Source organism: Habropoda laboriosa, unplaced genomic scaffold (genome assembly GCF_001263275.1).
Source record: "Habropoda laboriosa isolate 0110345459 unplaced genomic scaffold, ASM126327v1 scaffold15, whole genome shotgun sequence".
NCBI lineage: Eukaryota > Metazoa > Arthropoda > Insecta > Hymenoptera > Apidae > Habropoda > Habropoda laboriosa.
This window is the reverse complement of record NW_017100141.1, coordinates 1,358,078-1,384,904: the sequence shown is the minus strand read 5'-3', so window position 1 is coordinate 1,384,904 and position 26,827 is coordinate 1,358,078. Positions and strand designations below refer to the sequence as shown.

Sequence of the window (26,827 nt, the reverse complement as noted above, 5' to 3'; positions counted from 1 at the left end):
TCGTAGGAAATTAGAGAAATTTCAAATTTCGTGGGAAAATCGTGAATTTAATGGAATTTGTGAGATAGCAAATTTTTTAATTAAAGAAATTTCAAATTTCATATTTTTTCTCCGGTATGAATTAGAGAAATTCCAAATTTCCTGGAAAAATCATGAATTTAATGGAATTTCTAAAATTGCAAGTCTTTTATTTAACAAAATTTGTCATTTAGAGTGTTTCAAACAAAAGATCGACAATTTTGCAAATTTGATCGTATTCACAGTTTCCTAACGAAATTAAGAATTTTTCTCATTTGTACCGCAGAATTTTAGTTGCAAACGATGGAAAATTGTTCAGCTGAATACTTTGTAATTGGAGGAATAATGAAGTTGAATAGGAAATATAAACTGCGGTTCGGAATAGAGGATTTTCGCGAGCAGTATTACTATCTGTCGTTCACGCACGACGGATGAATATTGATCAGCAATCCGATTTTTGATGGTGGATCAACGTCGCCGACGCGTGTGGAAGTTTCGCGGGCGCTTTACGCGAGTTATACGCGTTTCGTTCTCTCATGAATATTAAATGTCGACGCGGAACGTTTACCAAGTATGAAATGCCTCTCGTCTGTCCGCTTAGATCCTTTATATTCCGCGTGGAAGTTTCGCGACTGATGTCGCGGTCTTCCATTCATCGTTTTCGTGAATATTAAAATATCGACAGACACGTCGAGAAATAGTTTGTCTTTCGTTTACGAATATAGGATCTAGAAAGGAGAAAAATATCGAGAATTTTTCGTCTTCCGCTGGATTTTGTGTATTGCAATTTTTATCGTCTTTGGTGTTCTAAAAGAAAAAATTCAGAATTTTCATCATTTTTGAAGAATGTCGAAATCAATCTTTATCACAAACTTACGAATTTCATACTTTTCACAGTTTTTCGATCTTGAGTTCAATTTTCCAGAAAGCCAAAGATTTGCCATGAGTTCGTAAATTTCATAGTACTCACATTTTTTCGATCTTGAGTTCAATTTTCCAGAAAGCCAAAAATTTGTCACGAGTTCATAAATTTCATAGTACTCACATTTTTTCGATCTTGAGTTCAACTTTCCAGAAAGCCAAAGATTTACCATGAATTCATAAATTTCAGTTTTTATAATTTTTCAAGAAAGTCAAAATCAATCTTTACCACAAACTTACGAATTTCCCACTTTTCATATTTTTTCGATCTTCGATTAAATTTTCCCAAAGCCAAAGATTTACCATGAATTCATAAATTTCAGTTTTTATAATTTTTCAAGAAAGTCAAAATCAATCTTTACCACAAACTTACGAATTTCCCACTTTTCATATTTTTTCGATCTTCGATTAAATTTTCCCAAAGCCAAAGATTTACCATGAATTCATAAATTTCAGTTTTTATAATTTTTCAAGAAAGTCAAAATCAATCTTTACCACAAACTTACGAATTTTGTACTTTTCATATTTTTTCGATCTTGAGTTCAATTTTCCAGAAAGCCAAAAATTTGCCACGAATTCATCAATTTCACAGTATTATTCATACTTTTTCGATCGTGAATGAAATTTTCCGGAAAGCCATAAATTTACAAATCTTACAATTTTCTTGATTTTCAAGGATGCCAAAAATTCTGCACAAAATTGAAAAAATTCAGGTAACGTCGATCCAGAAAATACTGTCCAAGCGTAACTTTGAATTTTCCACGTAAGGGAAAGGGTTCATCTAGCAGAGGGTAATTAGACGATTTATCACAGGGAACCTGAGTGAGCTAATTTCTTGCCGGAGAATTAAACGCGATCGCTCGTTACGAGGGAACTGCGACGTTCGTTTAATCCGGCCATAACTATAACGCAACGAACAACAAACCTCCCCGGTCGTTTCGGAACACGATCGTAAAATGCAAATCGCTCGGCGCATCGACGCGATTGGGCGGCCAATTCTCGCGCGCCGGAAGACGGGACAAACAAATATCCCCGATGCTGGAGATAACCTGCCCAGTCCAGATATACCCTTCTCTTCTCCCTCTGGAATATCACGTAAATATCTCAGCCGGGAAGAACCACGAGAATCTGTATCCTAATCAGTAATCTAATCGAGCAAGAATTTCCAGCGTATCGGTAACTTGGAAATTATGGGAAGAATGGTGAATTCGAATCGGCTGAACAGAAAATTAGGAGATTATCGTAGACGGAATATTGATGAGAATTTTGATGAAGAAAGTGTGGGATTGGAGTTAATCGAGATTTTTGCCCAGGAGAGAAAGGGGTGAAATTTTTCGAGATATTTAAACGAAATTTTCTTTTGATATTTGAGATACGAAAATAATGAGTATTAAATGAAAATGTAATGAAATTAAATGAAAAGTCATACTTCGTTTAAGTAAGAGGAATTTTACAGGAAATTTCGAAATTATCGTAGAAAAAATATTGATAAGAATTTTGATAAGGTCATTCTGGGATTGAAATTAATCAACCCTTTGACTCGCGAGAGAAAGTGGGATGAAATTTTTATTCGCCATATTTCTCCAGATATTTAAATGAAATTTTCTTTTCATATTTAAAATACCAAAAATAATGAGTATTAAACGAAAATACACTAAAATTATATTTAAACGAAACGAAAGAGAAGTCTGACGCAAAATCACTTCCACTTAAAAACTCACATCGAATAATCCACAGGTATCGACCGAAAAGATTCTTCCTAAATAACTGAAATGAACTCAGATCTTTCCGTGGAATTAAAGGGGTTAAACCAAAGCCCCGAAAATTGCAAAATTCCATCGACCCAAAGCACCGAGTCAAAAATCACAGAATCAACGAAAAATCACGTGAATTGGAGATTACGGAATCCACGTAAAAATCAGCGCAGGTGAATCGGGGATTACAGAATCCACGTAAAAACCAGCGCAGGTGAATCGGAGATTACAGAATCGTCAAAGAAACAGAGAGAGCAAGGCGCAGGTGGCGGAAAAAACACGGGAATCGTCGTGTAAAATAACGAGGTGGCCGCTTTTCACGGGATATGTTTCCCGTGAAAGCGGATGGAAAACGAAGGGTAAAAATGGGATGGTAGAAGCGAGAGGAGAAAGCACAGGACAGAAACTGAAGAATGGAGTACACACGGTAAGAGGGAACCAGCTGATAAAGAGGAGCGTCGCGACCCGTCGAGAGATTTCGCCTCTTCGTTTTTTTTATTTTTCATTTTCTATATTTCTCTCTTTTTTTCTTTTTCAATTCATCCACCAGCGACGAAAGTACTTGTGCGAGATTGAGATAATCGGAAATCGACGGCAACAGTCTCTTGATTTCTTTTCCCGTGTTTCTTTTTTCGCGATCGTCCGGGAAAGTGGAGCGTTTAACAACGAAAACAGACCCTTTTTTTCGTCTCCTTTTAAACCTCTCTGTCAATTGTTTGCGTCCCTCGTTGCAACAGAGAGTTGGTAGATTTTTGGAGGAGCCTTTTTGTAACACCAAAGCTCCACTTTGCCGGATCTTCGCTTGGAAAATCGTCGACTGATCGCTTCGAATGTGCCCATTGCAGAATTTTTCTTTTCAAAGATTCTTTCTCCTGTCTCGGAGTATTGATTTGCAAAATTTCTCGGGTAAGAAGTGGATTTACTTGGAACGTCGAAGCGATCTATCAGATATTTTCGTTCTTGGTCTTGAAGACTAGATTTATCGCTGAAAGAAATCATTTTTTTTTTTTTTTTGTTCATACATTTCTAGTCGTTCTATCGTTTGCAGATTATTAAGGTAGCTTCGTGATTTTGTCGTTTGTATCTTCGTCAAATTTCGCGTCTTCACGACCAAGAATTCGATTCGGCAAAATTTCCAAAAACTTCCTTTGGAAATTTTCCTCTCTTTTGCTCGACGAATAATGTCCAAAAATATTCCTCGAATTTAGTCAAGATTTCAGAGCAGAAAGAGGATCGGATCAGTTCGAAAATTTGGCAAAATTTCACGTTTCCGCTGTAATGCGAATTTTATCGACGAAATTGCAATCCGTTGAAAATTTCCAATTGCCGAATTCGCGGATTGATGGTCGCTCGAAAGCAAAACAAGCATCAAGAACTATAATTACACACGCGTGTGAGCGTCGCCAGAATCATCGCAATTTCTAGCTCGCCGTTCGGATTTATTATTTTCCCGCGTAAAATGTGTTCCGTGGAAATTTCGGAATATTAAAAAAAATGGAGGAACAAAAAGAGAGAGAACAAAGGAGGCGAACACTGGCGACGCGCAGATGCAGTCATTTTCACGTTTACGCGTTGATCGATGCGCAGCCCCGATTTATCCAGGTCTCTCAGCGCTTTTCCGTCGACGAATATCCGCGAAAATGAAAATTGAGAGGCCCAGATACGGAGGTACTGCATCCCCTCCGCGATTTGCGCATCCATCGACGCGTCCTCGATCGCGAGATTCGTGCGTGGCCCGTGAAATTAATCTTCGGACAATCAGAGTCCGCGTCGACTTCAATTTTTCCGTGGATAAACAAGAGAAAAGGAAAATACTTTTCCATCAGAATTGCAAATATTTACAATTACAGTTTGGTAAAACTCAGCGTCCTGGAATTCTTAATCGCGAAATTTCTCTTTTTATAATTTTTGCTAAATATTTTTGTAGAAATTGAATCTTTTCTTTTTTTTTTGACGAGTAATTTTTAAAATTTGTGCAATTTTTGTTTCGTGTTTTCTTCGTGTTTTGTTTTTAATGGAGAAGTAACTACCACGAATCTCGCGATGGATTGGTTAAGAATTAATAAATTCGTTTATTTAGTTAAGGTGGAATTCAGAAATTTTAATATTTGGTTGTTCGTTCGACAGGTGAACAACGCGACAGCGAGGGTGCAGACGAAAAAACCACCGACAGTACCCAACGGTAGGTTCAGTCTCGTTTTTATCACTTACCAACATGTTTTACACACACCGAAATTGTTCTCACATTTTACACGCAAGAATTTTCTCCAAAACACTTTGCAGCGACAGAATTATGGCCTTGAAAGGCTGATTTATCGCAGAATATATAATTTACCTTTTTTCTTTTTTTTTTTTTTTTTGATCATTTTATAATTTGCAAATTGTCAAAGTAGTTCGACAATTTCGTTGCCTCTGTTTGAGTGTTTTTGCGACGGAAATTATGTTGGATTTCTAATCACGTAATTCCATCTTCCGCGAGAGCAAATACGCGTTTCGGTTAATTCAACGTTTAGTCTAACTCGATTAATTAGGAGATGAAATTCAGCTGCTTTAAGCGCGTGAAATTTTCATGGCAAACAACGTCGAGCCACTTGAACGGTTCGACTTCGCTTTTCGTGAAATGGAATTCCTTCATTTCGGAGAAATATCAGCTTTCTCTGTGTGAAAGTTTTTCACGTGAAATTTCTTCCGTCTTTCTCTAATTATTTCAATTTCTATTTAAATCGAGTGTTGTTATTTTTTTAAATAATTTTTCTGCTGTGAAATGAGGTATTTGGGTCCTTTTTGACCCAGAGAGGGCAAATGCATAGTGGAATGGAAGAATGCGGTAGGATTGAAGTTTCCATTGCTCGGTAGATGAGAGAAATTGAATGGAAGGCGATTTATCGGAGGAAAATCGAAGCAGTCGCAGTTTAATCCGATCGACAGAGCCCTAATCGTTGGAGCAATTGGCTCTAATCTAAATCTTAATCGCGACTCTATTGCGCTAGAACCATTCGAATCGCGACTTAATCCGGATTACCAGGAGACGGCCAGTTGCCAGCGAGGTTTCTCTCTGTCGCGTATCTTCACGGTCATATTTGCTGAAAATTAACTTCAACTGATTTTCTTTATCTCCTCTACGATAGACTCTTTCTTCGTTATCTTCGATTTCTACAGATTTCTTTGAGATGAATTTCTATAGATCTATAGATCTCTTGGTTGTCTGTGATTTCTGTAGATTTCCATAAATTTCGAGAGATCTATGGATCTCTTTGTTGTCTTTGATTTCTATAGATTTATTTGAGATGAATTTCTAGAGATCTCTTCGTTGCCTGTGATTTTTATAGATTTCCATAGATTTCTTCGAGACAAATTTCGAGAGATCTATAGATCTCTTCCGTATCTTTGATTTCTATACATTTCCAAAGATTTCTTCGGGATAAATTTCGAGAGATCTATGGATTTCTTCGTTATCTTTGATTTCTCTTAATTTCGAGAGATCTATAGATCTCTTCGTTGTCTTGAATTTCTATACATCTCTTCGTTGTCTGTGATTTCTATAGATTTCCATAGATTTCTTCGAGATAAATTTCGAGAGATCTATAGATCTCTTCCGTATCTTTGATTCCTATAAATTTCGAGAGATCTATCGATCTCTTCCTTATATTTGGTTTCCACAGATTTCTTTGAGATAAATTTCGAGAGATCTATGGATCTCTTCCTTATCTTTGATTTCTATAGATTTCCATAGATTTCTTCGAGATAAATTTCGAGAGATCTATAGATCTCTTCCGTATCTTTGATTCCTATACATTTCCAAAGATTTCTTCGGGATAAATTTCGAGAGATCTATGGATCTCTTCCTTATCTTTGATTTCTATAGATTTCCATAGACTTCTTCGCGATAAATTTCTAAAGATCCACAGGTTCCCCCCTTATCCTTGATTTCAATATTAGACAGAAATCTTGTCTGAGAAGAGCGATAATGAAATTTAACATATAAGATTAGCGGAGACTTGATTGATTCCAATTTCCCAAGGATTATTCTCAGACTGTCTTATCCGAATAGGTTAATAATGAAATGGAAATGTTTGAAACTTTAGGCGGATTGAGAATCGTACAGAGTAATTCTGATGTGACCTCGATGCAAATTACAAACGTAAATCTCTTACTTTAACTTCAGCTTCGAATTTCATTAGAGTTAATTGAGACTGATGTACCAGTGAACTTTTTTCTTTTAATCTTACCAAGGAAGTGATTAATTTTCAACCGGGAGAAAAAGTGATTGATGGATCGAATATGTAACATATAATGTTCCGAGTAATTCTGATTGAAAGATGATGATTGAATGTTGCAATAAAGAATAACGATCGAATTTAATCGGTAGATCGTGTACGAAATTGGACGAGATTGTTAAATGCAGGCTTTTCGTTTGTGAATCGGTAATACAAATTGGCAAATAGAACGTTGCACAATCGTATTGATCTGTCGATCCATTAAGATGCTTCTACTGATCCATAAATAATCGACACTCGAACAACAATAACCGTCGTAGATCCTGCCAAGTGTTTCCTAACGTGAAAACTCGGATTGGGCGCAAGAATGAACGACGAAAACGTCGCTAATTATAGACGAACTCGTCAATTCGTAATTCGAGGTGTTCTGGAATATCTTCTGATAAGAAATGTCGAAAGTTCAACTGTTTTTAATCAACTTTAAATTTATTAAATTTCTCAGTTTTTTCAATTCTAGTGAATTGATTTTAGCAGTTGAGAAATTTTCTTTTCCTCCCCAAAAATTTCATATTTTCAACTTCTCGAAACGTCTCTAAAATGGGACTTAAAAAATACAGATAAATGTATTAAATTTCTCAATTTTTTCAATTCAAGTGAATAAACTTTAGCTGACATATATTTCACAGTGCAGCAATTAAGAAATTTTCTTTTCCTCCCCAAAAATTTCATATTTTCGACTTCTCGAAACGTCTCTAAAATGACACGTAAGAAAACACAAACAATTGAATTACTTCCAAGTCACGTGACATTATAAAGAGTTAAAAAATAGCGATTAACAAAATTTCTCCAAAAATACATTCAACAAAAAAGTCTGAAAATTCGACCAAAAAAAACTTCAATTGACAAAGTTCACTAAAATCACAAAATTCCACCAAAAATATATTCAACAGAAGTATATTCAAAAGAAACTTCCTAATTATCAATTAACAAAGTTGACCGGAACTGGCACGAGGTAATCAATAGGAAAGCTAAACTACTTGGCGAAATACTTGCCCGATACACCGCAATCAATTGAATAATAACCATCCGATCGGGCAAACGACCAGCCAGAGTACTCCCTCCACCGATTACTTGCCACCTGGTCGAACCAATTCCTTACTCGACCGCATCTCACTGTCGAAATTTACCCCGGTATCCAGATCGCGCAATTACCCGCGAACTAAACCCACACTGGCCGCCACACGCGGTGAGATTAAGGTCGATACGGACGGTTTGACGCGTGAACGGTATGCGTCGCGACGCTCTCACCTCTCTTAACAGCTATCGCAACCGGCATTCCCACAAATTCGCGTCCCGTTCGATCGGCTAGCGCCCTATCTCTGTCCTCGGAATATCTCCATTCGATAAAGTCGATTTTATTCGTTCCGTTAATCGTTCCTGGGGCTTATCGAATAATCCAGACGTGTGGCGATTAATAATCGAGCTGTCGGTAAACGTGTCGCTGATAAAACAGCCAGAATCCGCAGATCGAAGCAGCGTTTTATCATTTTCTGTGACACGCCGTACCAGTGAAACGGGGAGGGCTGGACTCGTGGACGCAGCGAAATTTCGTGAAATAGGCTTTTACAATTTTTAATACGCTGAAATTGGAAAATTTTTGGATATATTTTTTTGGGGTATTTGGATGGAATGTTCGAGGGATTCTTCGAGTGCAAGGGGCATTTGCGCAAATTGGACGATGGAATTGAAAGGGTTAAACAATTCTGTGCAGTCAAAATTTGTTATAGTAATTTTGGGAGTGAAATTTATCATATCTCAGTGACAGTATTGTTGTATCGGAGCCTCCGTACCCAAAAAATAGGAAACCAGCAAGAGAGAATAGAGAGGGAGTGGTTGGCGTAGCGCGCAAAGCCGAAGGTCCCGGGTTCGATTCCCGTTTGGGTCCCTCAATATTTTTCCCTAGGTTCCTACATATGGACGCTCATCCGGGATGGAGGCATCTACGGCTACACGAAGCCAGGAGTTGTGCGATGAAGAACATGTCGAGAGTTTGCACGTCTCCCAAATTGCGTCGTTTCGGCTGTGTGCCACTGTGTAGGAGAGTGTGCCCGAAAATGTTGAGTTGTTGAACTTAGGTCATTCGAGGGCGAATGTCAGTTCAGGAGGGCCGAGTGTAGTATCGGGGTCTCCGTACCCAAATAGGAAACCTCGAAGGGAGAATAGAGAGGGAGTGAAAAAAGCCGAAGGTCCCGGGTTCTGATAATTCTCACACGCCACCGCAAAATTTTGTAAAATAATCAGGTTCTATTCTTTCTAATTTTCAAGCAATTTTATACGGTAACAAATTTGTCAAAATTTGCAATAGCAAATTAGGAAATGAAATTCATATTTCCTAAGGTATATCGCTCGACGTATCCAAAGTTTCATTAGGCCAAACGAAACACAATTCCCAAAGAGCGCTAAATTTCCCATGCAAACGCACGATAGAATCTTTTCGAGTGGAAACAATCCTTCGTCGTTCTTACATAGCAAGTTGCACCGTCTCCGATTTTAATTTCGGACAGCGGGTGTTCAAAGGAGCGACCAGGGAGACGCATAATTCCACGCGTTTGACAACTAATCCCTGCCGAAACGTGCAACTGTCCTCCTCTCTCTCTCTGCCCCGTCGACGATGCTTCGCCGACGTCTTCCCTTTTGTTCGTCGCGAAAGCGCGTGCAAAGCGATAAGAGAGGCGACAGAATGAATATTCAAGCGTTCTTTTTTCCATGCGACGCGTGCACCGTCGTGTCCCGTCCAAAGAGGAGGCTTTTCCTCGAAAATTTCATCGCGTCTCTCCCTGGCTCTTCTTCGCTCCACGCGCGCCATTTTGACGCATGATCGACACTCCGAGGCGCACAACTTCCGTTTCACACGAGACAATCTCGTTTCGAGAATACAGCGCTTTCTCCCTTCAATTTGTACGTTTATACGAAACGAGCTTGAAGAGAGTTTACGCAAATTTTCCCATCGATGGATCGCGAATTTTCATTTCTCCCCCGCCGTTTCATTCGAGAGGATAGGAAATTATACTCGAGAGTTTAAAAGGTAATCCGTTGATATGGAAATTAGCGGATAATGTCGATGAAATTGCAGTCCCTCGTGTTATCTGTTATTGCGGAGAAATTAGATGACGCCCGAATTAATTAAATTCTCCCCCTTCCCTCTCTCTCTCTCCTCGCGCTGTGAGAGATTTATGTTTCGTGACACGTGGAGAACGTGGCTCGATTTAACGTCCTCTTTATAATCTGATTGCAGCACCGCGATCATTTCGTTGATAAGTATGCTAAAGTGTTTTCTTTTTTTAAGGCGCAACACTTAGTTTCATATCTTAAATGCTATTTTAAGGGGTGCTTAACCCTTTCTCGTGGAAATTTAAAGGTACACTCGCGGCGCGGCAGTTTGTAGTGGAAATGTTACATCGTGTTAATTTGTGCTGGTTAGACAGTTGCGTTGCGGGAGTTATTACAGTCGTGATGAAGTTTGTTAAACATTCTCTGAATTGGGATTTTACCTCTGCTGTAAATAGAGAGCGGTAGTAATTATCTTTGAAATATTTTTCTGGGTAGGATAAACGAGACTTTGCAACGACGATGTTAAATGAAAAATTAGTTTTCTCTGAAATGGTTTTATTCGACTAAAATTTAAGCGAAATTTAGTTTAATATGGCAGAGGGAAGGGGTTAGTGAAGTTCAATTTTGGTGAGGACAGTTGAAATAGGGGAAGAATTGTTAATGATATTTCTACTTAGTTTTAGTCTGTGTTGATTTACTGTGATTACTGTCAATCTTCCATAGATAATACGTAATGAGAATGTCCACCAGTGTAATCATAATCGTGTAATACCTGTTGACAGAAAGTATTCTAATTATTGTGAAATTTTATTTTATTTCTTGATAAGTTGCTGTAGGTACAGCAATAATTATCGTTGCTAATATGAAATGAGCTCGTTGCAACAACGAATCAATTCAGTTCCTTACAGTTTCATTTTATAATCATAATCTTCTTCGTCTCCAATAAACTCAAATTCCAAAAGTCACTCTGATCCACAAGAAACATTTTTAAAATACACCTAACACTTTGATACACTGGCCCATCTATCAATTTCATTTTACAATTATAATTTTCTTCATTTCCAATGAACTCGAGTTGCACTCTACTTCACAGAAATTTTTTGACACAAGTGTAATCAATTTACGGTTCCTTCTAAGAATAAACAAATCTACATCTTCGTTTTATAATCACAATCTTCCTCATCTCCAATAAACTCGAATTCCATCAGTCACTCTGGTGCACAAAAGATTTTTTTAAAATACACCTGTCACTTCGATGCGCTGAATTTTATTCTCATCAACTGTGTCGCCAAGTGTAATCAATGTATGGTTCCCTCTAAGAATACCCAAATCTGTTCTTCATATTACAACCATAATCTCTCTCATCTCCAGTCAACTGAAACTCCAGCAATCACTCTGATCCACAGAAATTTTTCTAAAATATACCTGTCACTTTGATACACTGGCCTATACATCAATTTCATTTTATAATCATAATCTCCCTCATTTCCAATAAACTGAAATTCCAGCGGTCACTCTCCACAAAAATTTGACAGAGGTGTAATCACGTTCCTCCTAAGAATACCCAAACCTACACCTTCGTATTCCACCCATAATCTCCCTCACCTGCGATAAACTCAAGTTCCACTAGTCACCCTCTGGAGTACAGAAAATTTGTTCGAGAGTAGTTACAGCTGACACTTTGATACACTGGCCCATATACCAATTTCATTCTCATTAGCCTTGTCACCGGTGGCCAGCAACCGTGTCACCTAGCGTAACGAGTCTGTCAGAAGCTTCGGTGCTCGATAACTTTTAATTTTCCTGCGGCGGTCGGTTACCAACCGGGCGGCGGTGGTGGCCCCGTCGCGCTTTTCCTGTTTTATGGAACAGTTCCCTGGAGGGGTGTCGGTACGCGGGATACCACCCAGTTTCTTTGCCTCAGCCACGTTTCAAAGCGAATATTTCTGGCTGACAAGCGAACGCGAGGAACCACAAAAGCTCTGCAGCGCTGCCTTCTTAAATCGTGGCGTGATGAAAAGGGCCGCGCGATACCTCCAGCAGCGGGAATCTGTCTCCGGAAGCTTCTTCTTCTCGAGGAAGACGGGCCAGGTCTTCTCTGTTTTCACTGAAAACTCTTCCTCGAAACTGATCTGTTTGCTCCAACTAAATTGCAAATCAGCAGACTTCCGTATAACGCGTAACGTATGTAGGATTGGGACGGGTAGCAGTCTAGCTTGTAGGATAAAAAGGTTTAATGTGAAATAAAATTGAATAGAATCAATAAGATGCGCTCGCGGTTCGACAGACAAGACCGCGAAGCACCGCGCTTTCATCTGTTTTTCGTCCGCTTCCAGAAGGCTCGCGATCTCGGCAACGTCCTCGAAGCATCGCATCGAGACGCTCTCGCTCCCACGTGTATTAACCGCGTTATACCTCCTGTTTGGTCTAAATAATACTCGTCAGGATTATTTAAACTGATGTTGAGAACTATATTTATTCATCCGTCTGTCGTTGACGCCTCGTTCCTTCCTGGTCCGTCCTTACCAACTGCACGCTTCCTAATTCGTTCTGATACAATCTCTGCCATTCTTATTTAACGCGTCCTTATATACGAGCCTTGACGCCCCTCTCTTGCCTCCGGGAAACCCTGGCACAGGTTGGGGGTCCTTACCTGACCCAGCCCTTAGCGCGTGGGGGTGTCAAGGCGTCGGGACTGGGTTTCTCCGCAGAAACCTCCTCTCGGTCTGCGGGTCATAAACCAGCGCGAGTCCCAACACTCGCTCGACCAATACTCTTCCATACAAGACCTTGTAACAGTTCGTTAAAGATCGGTTCTTTCGAACGATTACGCTGCTCAGACATTTACGAGTGTCCTGTGAAATCAATTTTTTGCCAAGTGACAAACAGTAATGTCGCTTCTCAGTCACCGCTCGAGTGCAAAGAGACAAAGTAAAGTGCTCGCTGTTAACTCTTTGTGATAGTATTGTCTGCGTTTTGTATAGAAAAATATATCGGAGACAAGGTGATTGTTTCTTTTTGACCAGAGATCGACGTTCGCTTTGGTATCGAACACTCGTCCTGGAAAATCTAGTTTCGCCTTTGTGTCGCTTCAACGATTCTTCTCTATTCGCGACTTCTTCTGTGTTTTTCTATTCTAAATGCTTTTTCCCAATTTTATACATGTGTTATTGATGAAAAAATGTATATTCTAGGATCGTTGGAATCTTAGAGTGGTTTATGCGCGTTTCGTTCATAGCGAATCCTACATTCAGGGTTGTAGAAGATAGAAGGGAGCACCGGTGGAGACAATTTCGCAAATGGAGGCCGAAACATCTCCCGAAGGCGACGTCGCGAGTCACCGGAGCATCCAGTAGCGTGAAAGCGTCGTGGAAATCGATTATAGTAATATTCCCAAGGCTCGTTTCGATCGCTGAGAAAGCCATAGGTTTCTTCCGTAGCGTCGATTTTCGTGAATGGCGCATTGTTCTTTGTGCCGACCGACGCTGGGAATTCTGTGGATTCTTTTTCACGGTCGTGGAATGACTTTCGATACATTTTTGAAATTTAGTGTCGAACGAGAGTGATCGATAACTGGAAGAATTTTGAAAAGAAATATTTTTGCATTCTTTTGTGAAAATTTTAGGCGATTTCTAATGAAATTTAGAAGTTCCGGGGTTAGTTAGTAGGTAAAGAAAGAAGGTATTTAAAAAGTATGTAAATCAGGAGTATCATACTTTGAAAATCGTAAGTTTGACAACTATTTCAGTATATAATTAAGAAAAATTGAAGAATTAGGGAAAAGTAGGCTTGGAGATCCAGCCTTTTGGCATGAAATATTCTGAAAGCTCCAAAATCACAAGTTGACATCTCTGTCATCGATTTAAAACAAATTTACCATTTAAAAAATTGAGAAATATTGAAAATTAGGCTTGGAGACCCAGCCTTTTGGCATAGAATATTCTGAAAGCTCCAAAATCACAAGTTCACATCTCTGTCATCGATTTAAAACAAATTTACCATTTAAAAAATTGAGAAATATTGAAAATTAGGCTTGGAGACCCAGCCTTTTGGCATAGAATATTCTGAAAGCTCCAAAATCACAAGTTCACATCTCTGTCATCGATTTAAAACAAATTTACCATTTAAAAAATTGAGAAATATTGAAAATTAGGCTTCTCACAATCCAAGTCTCTTCCCGTAAAATTTCTTCGTCCAGAAAATCGATTTCCCTCGCCGTTCGACGCATCTCGTTTCGTTCTGGTGAAAACTCTGACGGTCGCCCGCGTTACGAAGAATTATTACGCGTTGAAAAAACAAAAAGAAAAAGACGCTCCATTAGCGTGAAAAATTCAGGAACACGCGGTACAAGTTCTTCTTCCGACAATAAAAAGCCGGACAGTCCTTCGTTTTTTATCCGGCGTGCGGTGTTTTTCCTCGGACGTTTCGTCGGGGCTGCGGCAACGTGAAATTTACGGCGGAATGGAACAGAGGGTGCACGTAGTATAACGCCCCGCGAAAACAAACCACGTAACGCCACTTTCCTGCCCGTGCGTCGCTTGTTGTTTCTGTAATGTTTGCACGGCTCTGTTCCCCGTGTAATTTTAAAGGAGCGGCCATTTCACGTCGGGAGACGCCGCGGGGAAGCTTCATGGTCCATCCTGAGGGATAATCGGGACCGAAATGGCCGTCGGTGAAACGTGAGAACGCTTGCAAAAGAGAATCTTTTGAGCACACTGCTCGCGAAACGTTCGAACGAGAGGGTTTCATTATTTGTGGATTAAATAGAGAATTGACGTTGGTTGGTTTTAAACAAATACAGTGGAATTTTCTTTTCTTGGTAATGAAATTTCGTTTACAACACTCTGTGAGAACTTTTCTGGCGTGAAGGTTCGCGAAAGATTGGAATGAAAGGGTTTAACCCTTTGCTACAAGTGAATTGCAGATCAAATTTATTTTTATATTATTCAAGGCCTTGCGACAGTTCGTTAAAGATTGCTTCTTTGAAACCAATTCGCTGCTTAGACAATTATGCGAGGCCTATGGACCTGTGGTCCTGTAAAATCAATTTTTTTACCAAGCGGTAAACAACGTCGCTTCTCAGTCGCCGCTCGAGTGCAGTTAATTATTTGTAGATTAAATGGAAAATTGACGTAGATTGTTTTGAAACTTCTTTTTTAAATAATAAAATTTTATCTCCAACTTATTCTGTTTGTGGGAATTTTTGAGGCGGGGAGGTTCGCGAAAGATTGAAACGAGAGTGTTTCGTTATTTGTAGATTAAATTGTTTCTAATCAAATATAGTAGAATTTCTTTTTCCGGTAATCAAATTTTATCTAAAATACTTCATTAGTGGGAATTTTTAAGGCTTGAAAGAGCATGTATAGGAAAATGTTTGACAAAGGATTTATGATCATGGTTAGATTAGTATAGCAAGCTAAAGGTCTCTGCTTGCCATAAAGTTTCCCTCGACTTCTACTTTTTACTACTCTGACATTTGCAGGACACATTATCTTCTCTACCTTCACTTCAGTATAATATATCGATTATACCATAATCAATAAGGATGTATTTGTGGTATACAAAATTTTATGAAAATATACTAAAGGTGCAAATAAGTGTCACCACTTCTATCGTCCCCTGGATATTTATTTCTCACTATCTTCTAGCACAAATGTCATGAAAATTAATTCATAAAAAAATGCATTCTCCACTCTCCTATATTAAAATCGTCTCAAAAGTATTACCCACATTCACTCCTCATCTGCTCACCTACATTTAACTCAACCCACCTTGCAAGGACCCCTTTAAATTTCAAAGAAGACAAATACACAATAAAAATAGCGAACAGTTGAAGCGAGAATAATGCATCGAACAGAATAGGAACAACACAAAAACTTGGACATTTCTGGCAACTATCGAGCATTTTGTTACGTACGAGCTGCTCAAGAAAGGGGGAGATTACTGAAAGGAACGAGAAAGGTGTATTCTCTTGATTACACACGCTAGAAAATATTTCTAGTTGAAAATTCCTCCGACTGGGGAAGCAAAGTAGTTTCGAGTCGAACGTTTTATTCGAGAACGCTTTTCCATAGAATCGCAGCGGAGTCGAAGCTGTGTGCGGCTATAGAAGAAACACACTTTCTTCGGTGAAACGAACAAGAATCGTTTCGGTTCGAAAAGCAAACTGTGCCAAGAGCACCGCCGCCGACTCGATTCGCGAAAGTAAACCGAACGGTGGGATAGTTCTGTAACGTATTCGCCGTAGAATAAAGATAAGACGATATTGCAAATTTATATCATCTCCAGCTTTTGGTATCTTGATCAACTAAAGGGCAAGGAAAAATCAGATAACACTTGTAGTATCTTTTATAAATGAGAATCATTAGTTTACACGAACTTCTACGTAGAGGTTGATCAGATTCGGGACGAGATCTAGATAGAATTATGCAGAAACTGATGCAAACGCTAAAAATTACCCTACGCTATCGTATCTGTTTCATGTAGAGAAAGTAATTTTTTATGCAGAGATTGAAGTAATAAAAATTAAAAATCGAGGGAAACTTTTAAGAAATTCACAATCACTGATATAATGACTCTCGAGGTTCGTCAAATCCCTGAGAGATTCAACATTTCCAAATTAACCGTTTCCTTCCAATTTAATTAAAAATATCTACGACAAATTCCAAATAAGTTCTTATTGGTTACAAATTAAAATTAAAGTGAAAAAGACGATTAAAGGATGAAATGAAAAAAATCTGAATTTCGATGAATTCACCATCACCGAAATAATGACCCCCGAGGTTCGCCAATTCCCTGAGAGGCTCGCAACATTTCCAAATTAACCGTTTCGTTCCAGTTAATTGAAATATTTTACGGCAAATTCCAAATAAATTCTTCTTGGCTGCAAATTAAAATTAAAGTGAAAAGGACAATTAAGGGGTGAAATGAGAAATGAAAAATATAATGTAGGTAATAAAAGTATAATAAAGAAATAAAATTCATAATATAATAAAAATATAATATAGTATGAAGGCCTGCATGCTCAAATAGAATACCGACCAATGAGAATAGAGAGGGGGTAGTTGGCTTAGTGCGCAAAGCGCCGGCTTGCTACTCCGAAGGTCCCGGGTTCGATTCCCGGTTGGGTCCCTCAACATTTTTTTCCGTCGATTCCTCCAATAATACAATCAAAATATAATGAAAAATCGAGAGAGAAACTTTCTGCAGCAGCACTTCCGATAAATTCGCGATCGTTGAAATAATAACCCTGAGAGTTTCGCGAAAGAGCTTGTCCACGGTATAACCGGTTGTTTATCAAGCAGAAGAATTGAGATTTAAATTAGACGAAGATATGCACGGGTAGATTCTACGTGGCCAGGTAGATAGCGTGTCCCGTGAACCGAGAGAGAGAGGCGTTCGTGGATCATCCGTGGTTCAAACCTACTTCGTACGGGCCACGGGTTAAGGTTGGACGAATAATTCGCCACCTTCCGTTTCGTTTCGCTCGAGATATAACCTTCCGGCACGCGATCCTCCCATCTATCCTTGGAGTGACGCGAGCTCGTCAATGATGACCACCATGATCGCGACCCATTACGCTCGCGTAAATCATACTCTGTGCTAATGATACTATGAAACACCTAGCTTGATGCTTGCATCGACAACGGACGATTTAGAAGTCCGCTGATTTCCGATAAATTGTACTTCAGTGGACGTTTCGAGAGTTGTGTTCGGACGATAAAGTCATTTCGGTTTAATGGAAATTTGTAGTTGATTGTGAACACGTTTAGGGTGGCAAGGAAATTTTGGAAATTCTTTGTCGGTGTTTTTTGTGATTGAAGTGTGTACTGTAATTGATTATTAACTTTTCGAAAACGTGGTGATTCATCCGTTGTTCAATCTTTTTCTGCCATCATTTTGAATGACCTTTTGCTTCGATTATGTTAAAATTAGGTAGATACGGTTTATTATGGATAAGTGTAATTTGTTCATATGTGAATTTTAATATTGAGAAGTTTATTAGGGATCTATTCGTAGATAGGAGGAACATAGAATTTCTGTGAAACTTGATTCCACAAAGGGGGAGTAAAATAAAGAGAAATTTGACGGGGAGAGATTTAAACTTCCAAGCCTAATTTTTTAACTCTTTGTCTCTTTTCTTATTGAATAACACACGATTATTATTATATTACGGACTCATTCACGACTCTTTGGAAAAATTGAGGAACGAGATTTAAACCTCCAAGCCCAAGTTTTTTTTAATTAATGATACCTCGAAGGTGTCGTACCTTTTTATTAGCGTATTTTTCTAACCACAGCTTATCGAATAATTCTCCAGCACGATTCCACAGAGAATGAAAAAAATGGTAAATCCAGAGGTGACTCTTTTGTGCAATTTCTGTTGAAAACATTAGAGGAATGAAAGGTTCGCTAGGAAATCCCTTTGAAAACTATAAATTCCACCGGGATCTAATAATTCTGCCAGAACAACCATTATTCGCGCGGAATATCACAAATCACACCCAGCTGCCTGTAAATCGGAAACAATTCCTCGCCAATTTTCCCCCGGTGTCTGTCAACCGCGAATCTATTTCGGAATTTTTTGATGGATTTCCGCAACGGAGAAATCGTCCAACAAAATGTTCACAGCGGAGCAACACGGATGAGCAACGCTCCCGTTTCTATTTCAAATTCCATTATCACCGTGAACACAACGCATAGAGAAAGTGAGAGAAGGATTCTAGCTGAATTACAAATTCCGATCGAAATTACCCGATGAAATACCGAATGTTTGGCGCAATTTATCCCAAGCAACTGCTGTTTCCCGACCATAAATCCACGTCTCTTGTATTCGTGGGAAAACCGTTACCCTTTTCATTTCCCTCTGTCTTCTCCTTTATAGACCAGCTGAAATTTTTGGAAACTTTTTCGTTCGATCGAAACCTCCAGACGAGAGATTATTATATTCTAATTCGTCTATTCCAAGCTCTATGGAATTTCACTTCCGCTGTTTCAATCTAATCTCAACAGAAGTCCTGTCTCTTCCCTCGTTGCCCTTTAAATCCTTCGTCTTAGACCAGTGTAACAGTTAACCTTAAACCTTGACTCTGATGATAAATTTCTAATCTGTACTTCCTTGTCCTTAATTATTCATTTCACGTCTCGACCGCTTAGCCCTTTGACAGTCTAATCAAATTATGAATTACAGTAAAAACACTTTACATTTCACCGGGATTTTTTTAATAATTACGTCGGGTATATCTCGTCCCGTTTTAACTTTCTTCCTAAGAGTTTCTCTTGAATTAAACAGTCAAATATTTGACTCTTTGCTCGAGACTGGTTAATTGAGAAAGGTTAATTATAAATTTAAAATAGTGGATCGTTGGAAATTATTTACGCAGAACAGTGTTTCACGATACAAATCGTACCCTAAATTTCTCAATTTTTAGTGAAATAGTAGATCGTTGGAAATTATTTACGCAGAGCAGTGTTTCACGAGGGATCTAATAATTCTGCCAGAACAACCATTATTCGCGCGGAATATCACAAATCACACCCAGCTGCCTGTAAATCGGAAACAATTCCTCGCCAATTTTCCCCCGGTGTCTGTCAACCGCGAATCTATTTCGGAATTTTTTGATGGATTTCCGCAACGGAGAAATCGTCCAACAAAATGTTCACAGCGGAGCAACACGGATGAGCAACGCTCCCGTTTCTATTTCAAATTCCATTATCACCGTGAACACAACGCATAGAGAAAGTGAGAGAAGGATTCTAGCTGAATTACAAATTCCGATCGAAATTACCCGATGAAATACCGAATGTTTGGCGCAATTTATCCCAAGCAACTGCTGTTTCCCGACCATAAATCCACGTCTCTTGTATTCGTGGGAAAACCGTTACCCTTTTCATTTCCCTCTGTCTTCTCCTTTATAGACCAGCTGAAATTTTTGGAAACTTTTTCGTTCGATCGAAACCTCCAGACGAGAGATTATTATATTCTAATTCGTCTATTCCAAGCTCTATGGAATTTCACTTCCGCTGTTTCAATCTAATCTCAACAGAAGTCCTGTCTCTTCCCTCGTTGCCCTTTAAATCCTTCGTCTTAGACCAGTGTAACAGTTAACCTTAAACCTTGACTCTGATGATAAATTTCTAATCTGTACTTCCTTGTCCTTAATTATTCATTTCACGTCTCGACCGCTTAGCCCTTTGACAGTCTAATCAAATTATGAATTACAGTAAAAACACTTTACATTTCACCGGGATTTTTTTAATAATTACGTCGGGTATATCTCGTCCCGTTTTAACTTTCTTCCTAAGAATCTCTCTTGAATTAAACAGTCAAATATTTGACTCTTTGCTCGAGACTGGTTAATTGAGAAGGGTTAATTATAAATTTCTCAATTTTTACGCGAAATAGTGGATCGTTGGAAATTATTTACGCAGAGCAGTGTTTCACGATACAAATCGTACCCTAAATTTCTCAATTTTTAGTGAAATGGTAGATCGTTGGAAATTATTTACGCAGAGCAGTGTTTCACGGTGCAATTCGTAACCCAAATATCGTCAAAAAGAAGAAAAAATCACTTAAGCGCCAATTGAAAGAGGAAGAGAAGACGAAGCCTCTCGACAGATCCACGGGTAATCCCCGTCGAATCCTTCAGCGGCGAGGAAGAAAAGGACGTGCTCTGTAGAGAGACCGAAAGAAACGGAATCCTCGAGAAAGGCGATGTGTAGACACGGCAAAAAATTGGTAAGACGAATGTCTGGAGCAGCAGCCACGATCTGTCCAGAGGTAGGAAGCTCGCTCTGATATCGACACGAGGATAATTTATCGCACCGAACGGCGGTCTTTCTACCCTGATCGAGGATCTACTTTCGTGGGAGAAGACGCACTTGGTCGCCGCTTCCCGGCATCATCTTGCCATCCTTCGTTGAAATAAAGGGTAATCGATCAGCATCTCACTTCTAGTGCCTTTCTTTTTTAAGGATCTTCCCATTTTCTGCGGGAAAATTCGTGTTTCTTGACGTTCTTGGTGCGTTAACCTTAATGTCAGAAAGTACTCTGACCGTTTCTACGTTTCCGCAATAATATATTTTATTCAAAGTCTACCTCCACGTTATTCGGGCGTCGCTCGCAAAAGTATACGCTAAGGGTCTCGGGAAGAGTGAGGACGATCCCTGTCCCCTCCCCTGCGCGAACAGGCCCAGGGAAATGCCCAAAGGGGCGTGTCACCCCCACCGAGCGCGCTGGGCCTGGCTTCACCGTTAACTTGCACACTCTACATCTTCCTTTCTTACAAAATTAAACGTGAGCATTGAAAAGTGCCATATCCATTAAATAAAAGAAATAAGTGCAAGCCTAAGGAATTACAGGGCTTAAAATAACTGATTTAAAATAACGTCGGTTCGCTCGTCGATGACTATGTGCGGTTCTTCGGCCGTTAGGACCGTGTAAGCCGTGGGGTGGAGGTGCAGCCTGCGCTCATCCTTGTGTCGGGCCCCCTGCGGCTCGGGTCCTGCGGTCGTTGTCTAGGCGCGTCGCACAGCGCCTTACATAAGTGAAAATATTATAATACTTTCCATAACTGAAAAAGAAGATACGTCGTTGGAAATTCTGGGACAAAAACATGTCCACGTGTGTGGCATGCGATTTCAGCGCAAGAGGTTAATTGTTTTGAAAAATTGGGAATAGATATTCTGCTGTATTCTGAAGAGTTTGTTTATACTTCGTAGGATAGTTAGCGAAGTTGTTGGTGTAGGACGAGAATGTGTGAGAGGGAGAAAAAGTGTCAACAAATGGTGCCTGGTACTGTTGCTCGGTTCCTAGAAGACGGTCTCCCCACTTCTCTGTTCACTTAGTTTTTGTACTTGCCTTATCGTCGTCTGTTCACTAGCTTCGGCCACGCCAATCACAGTTAACGTGAATTCTGATTCGTTCGACCCTGCTAGCGAGACAGTCTTGGGGCAGTACGCCGTCAGTTCGGTTCAGTGTTGGTATCGTGGGCAGTATAGTGGTGCATCGAGTGTTGTGTTCAGCATTAGGCAACGTGGACATGTATTGGTGATTAATAAAACTAGTATTAAGGTAAAGGTACCAGTAGTTGACCAAATCGTCGTCTGTTCACTAGCTTCGGCCACGCCAATCACAGTTAACGTGAATTCTGATTCGTTCGGCCCTGCTAGCGAGACAGTCTTGGGGCAGTACGCCGTCAGTTCGGTTCAGTGTCGGTATCGTGGGCAGTATAGTGGTGCATCGAGTGTTGTGTTAAGCATTAGGCAACGTGGACATGTATTGGTGATTAATAAAACTAGTATTAAGGTAAAGGTACCAGTAGTTGACCAGTTAAGAGAAATCCTCCACACGAACAATAGTAACCACTTGCTCTGTGATTAAATAGCGAGAGTCGATGCCTGAAAATACTCTTTAAGCCCTCTAGATTATGTAACAAGACCAATTTTTAAAAAGTTATGTTATAAAAATTTTAAAAACGTATTTAAAAATTCAGTAATTGTTTCAGAAGTTGACCACTCTTAAAAATGAAAACACTAGTAATTGACCCTCTGTTCGTTAGTAGTTGACCACTTATACTAGAAGGATGGTTAAAGCAATAATGTTGGCAATCATTTTAGTATCGTTTATTTTCAACAATTACCAGCACAAGTTATAATTAAAATGGAAAGTAGAAATAAAACAATTCATTTCCATAACAAGTTCAATTCGGGAACAGAGTAGACGTTGCGAGTTCTGCTCGATTTCGTGGGTTTATATGAGAAACTACAGCCTTCCACTCATAGTCCAGCACATCAGGCTTCTTCCATAATCGTCCGTGCATTTCCATGGATGAAATAAAAATAAATAAAAAATTTTTTTAAATAAATAAATAAATTTCTAAAATAAATAATTAAGTAAATGCATTTTAATTTTCTGGTACTGTTTATAATATCACGCACATGGTTATTTTAAAAAAGTGGACACTGGACGGAGTCAATAATTGACCGTGGATCAGTCAATAGTTGACCATGCGGTCATCCACTAAAACGCAGTATGCTACAAAATTTAGAACTATATTTGGTACTTCTAACAAAGTTAAATGCAAAATGGATACGTTATAAATCGTAAACAAATTTAAATAACTCAAGATTCAGAATTTGACCCCCCAATAAACTATTACTTTTTGTGGTTAGAATAACAAAAACGTTGCATTTATCACTTAGAAAACGCTGTGAGAATTTAATAAGTAAATAATTCAGTCACGAAGAGTTCGCAACGTATGGATTTGTTTACCTGAGCCATACAGCTGTCCTTAACAGAAACGTTAAGGAAATAGCAATATAGAGGCGTATTACTTACCTTAATGAATTTAGACGTCCGTTGTTACTACGCATACTTCATTTCACATGTAATTATTTTGAAATTTAATCGATAGATGTCTTGGCATATCAGGTGCATTTTTTTCAAAAGATGCTAAGATCCTAACCTTATTTTTTACGTTTTTCTAAAAACTGGTCAACTACTGGTACCTTTACCTTACTGCATTAGGTATGAATTTTGAAAATGAGAAATGTAAACAGTAGCTCTTTTCATTTACCGAAAGTTTCGCGTATATTGTGAATTATAGGGCTTCTTAAGGATTCTTGTAAAATTGAATGAATTTAGTATTTGCAAGATGGCGTAGTGTGATAGATTCTGTTTTATTAGTGGAGATATGTGAAACCTAGAAACCTGTGCTATATATAATAATTTAACAAAAATACGAGGTGGCTTTATAACTTCAAAATTTGCTGTAAAATTAAGAAAACCACATACACTACCGGCCACCGAGCATTGCAATTTACACAAAAATTTCTAGAAAAAAGTCGAGCGACTTTGAGAATTTTTTATCATTCGAATCAGTTGATATGAGATAAATTGATAAAAGTAGAATTGCGATAAACGTCAAATCTATAAAAAATTAGCAGCAGATTTAATATCGATGAAAAGTGAGAGGTGATTCCAAACTTTTGGCCGGTAGTGTATGTGTATCATAAGGAATAGTCTTAGAATAGTCTTAATTCTCTCTTCCCTTAAAAAATAAAGAATGCATTTCACTTCTGTAATAATCAAACTTGGAAGTATGGTACTGTCGTGAATTTTCCATTCCCTCAAAAAGACAATACACTTTACTTGTGTAGGGCGAGAATGAGTGAGAGAGAGAGAGAGAGAAAAAGTGTCAACAAATGATGCCTGGCACTGTTGCTCGGTTCCTAGAAGACTATCTCCCCATTTCTCTGTTCACGTACTTTTTGTACTTGTGTTTATCGTCATTTATTTACTAGCTTCAGTCGCGCAAGGGTGGTACAGTATCAGTCTAGTGGTGTATCGAGTGTTATATTGTATTGTGTTCAGCATTCGGCAACTGTGAAATTGAATGGACAATTAATAAAACTATTATTCCTACATTAGGTGTGAATTTTGAAAATTAGAAATATATAGACAATAGCTCTTTTATAATTAAATTTGGAAAAATGGTACCATCGTGAATTCTCTGATCCCTAAAAACTTGTGCCTGTGGCGACCGCCACGGGGGGGCCACGCACTTAGGCCTGGCGACTCTTGGCCCTCGAGGCGAAGAATCGAGAGATGTTTTTCCAAACGTCTCCGAGTTTCTTCGTCCTCGAGGACAAGAGTATTGCCTCGGCAGTGCAGGTCCGCGCCCCCACTTCCTGGGTCTTTCCCTTAAGGGAGCCCCGAAAAAGGCACGCGGCTTTTTGTCGTAGACTCGCGTCGCCTACACTTCGAAATTAGGTTACGCGTTATTGGATTCAAATAAATATATTTTTATTAAACAACTTAGTAATTACTTTACACCACGTCACTTCGAAATGTCGTAATCAAACTTAGAAAAATGGTACCGTGACATCATAAATTCTCTCTTCCCTTAAAAAAAAAAAGCACTACCTCTGCCGTAATTAACACGTTGACTGCCGCGCGCATTTTACGTGGTTTGTCCATGGCGCCAACATGAATTTTTTACTATGCGTCGCCGGTCACCGGTGACCCCCATGGCAGTCAACGTGTTAAACTTGGAAAAATGGTACTGTGGCATCGTGAATTCTCTCTTAAAAAAAAAACAATATACTTTACTTCTGCCGTAATCAAACGTAGAAAAATGGTACCATCGTGAATTTTCTCTGCCTTTAACCGTTTGAGTGCCAAGCGGCGCGATCGCGCTTCTATCCTGTCCTAAAAGCGCCAGCGTTCTAGGCTGCGAAGCCTATAATCACAGAAGGGTCGATTTTTTTCGATGCACGACTTGACGGTTACCCTTGAGTCTTAAGTAAAAAAAAATAAAATTAATATTAATATTTATTACATGTAAGCTGAAAACAGCGCAATCGCGCTCTTTGCCATTTTTGGACGCGGAATATAACAAGCGCTATCGCGCTCTTTGGCATTTTTGGACACGGAATATGACGAGCGCTATCGCGCCGCTTGGCAATTTTCGATAGGGAAATATGAAAGGCTCGTCGCACTCAAACGGTTAAAAAACAATACACTTCACTTTTAAAACCACCACAATTAAAACAGTACACTAAATCACTTTTCAATACTGTGGCAACCAGCTGTAGTACAGAAGCAAGCATTTGCTTCGACCAACACGGTTTATGACGGGCATGCTAGCAAAGCTATTTTTGAGAAAACCGTTTTAGTCTGTTTAATGGTTAGTAAATCTAACAATGCATGTTTTCGTAGAAACTTTCACCAACGGTCTGAATAGCAATTTGCCAGGTCATGAACCAAGGGTTGCCGAAAGGTCCGCGTACGGGCCCAGAGGCCCAAACCACATGTCTCAAGTACCGGACCTGGAGGAAAATCCGCCGCGCTGCGAAATGCGCTACAGCGGACAATACGCCCCCACCGCCAAGTACCGGACCTGGAGGAAAATCCGCCGCGCTGCGAAATGCGCTACAGCGGACAATACGCCGCCACCGTAATTCGCCGCGGTCCTGGAAAAAGCGCGCCAAGGGCGCAAAGGACTAGCGGCAGGTTAAAGACAAAATTCCTGATTGGTTGTAACCAATCAGGAAAAAGAAGAGGGTGAGAAAGAAGCTCACGAGGTGACTTGGAGAGTCAGTGAAGCAAGGAGTCATTAAGCAATAATCAAACTGTACACCTCGTGAGCCAGAAAAATAATAAAGCCTAAAAAAAGAGAACTTACTGTGTGGGTACTAAGTAACCCAGATCACGCACTATCCTCCTATCATTAAATCCAAATCCTACAATACGTTTGCATCTTCCAGACCAACGAAACCGAGTCAACCCTAATCGTGTATCTGCGCCCTTTTCTGTTTCAGTATGCGTACAGTGGCCAGAGGGTAGGTGCTTCCACGACGTGCCGGAATCGGCACTGCTGATTCTCTACTTCGAGATCCGCGAGAATTGCCACGGGTTCTCCTGAAGGCGATGGCCAGAAAAAGGCGACGACAGTGACGACGGCAAAATGAGAGAAAAAGAGAGACGATCAACGAAACACGCATCCACGAGCAAGACAGGATTGCTCGGAGTATCGCGACAGACAGTGAAAAGCCAAAACAAAAGTTCACATTTTCGTTTGTTTCTTCCCAACAGCCGCCAACACACCACGACCAAGCCAACATAAAAAAAAAAAGCAAAGAAAAGAGAAAGAAAGAAAGAAAAACGTTCTGATAAAAGACAGAAAAAAAAAAGAAAGAAAGACAGCCACGAGAATTATCTAGGGAGAGAGAATGAGACTCGTCTCTCTCTCCTCTCTTTGACAAGCGAGAGAGAACAGTCTGTATCTCTTTAAAAAGAAAATA

At 39.4% G+C, this 26,827-nt stretch overlaps 1 protein-coding gene across 1 annotated transcript in view; it reads left to right on the top strand.

The window, feature by feature from the left end:
- Nucleotides 1–26,827, top strand: part of LOC108570777 (RNA binding protein fox-1 homolog 1-like) — a 124,690-nt gene that overhangs the window by 49,380 nt on the left and 48,483 nt on the right. The window contains exons 6-7 of the mRNA XM_017932688.1: nt 4,821–4,875; nt 26,345–26,365. Of these exons, the coding sequence (XP_017788177.1) occupies nt 4,821–4,875; nt 26,345–26,365 (76 nt within the window). The remainder of the gene's footprint in view (nt 1–4,820; nt 4,876–26,344; nt 26,366–26,827) is intronic.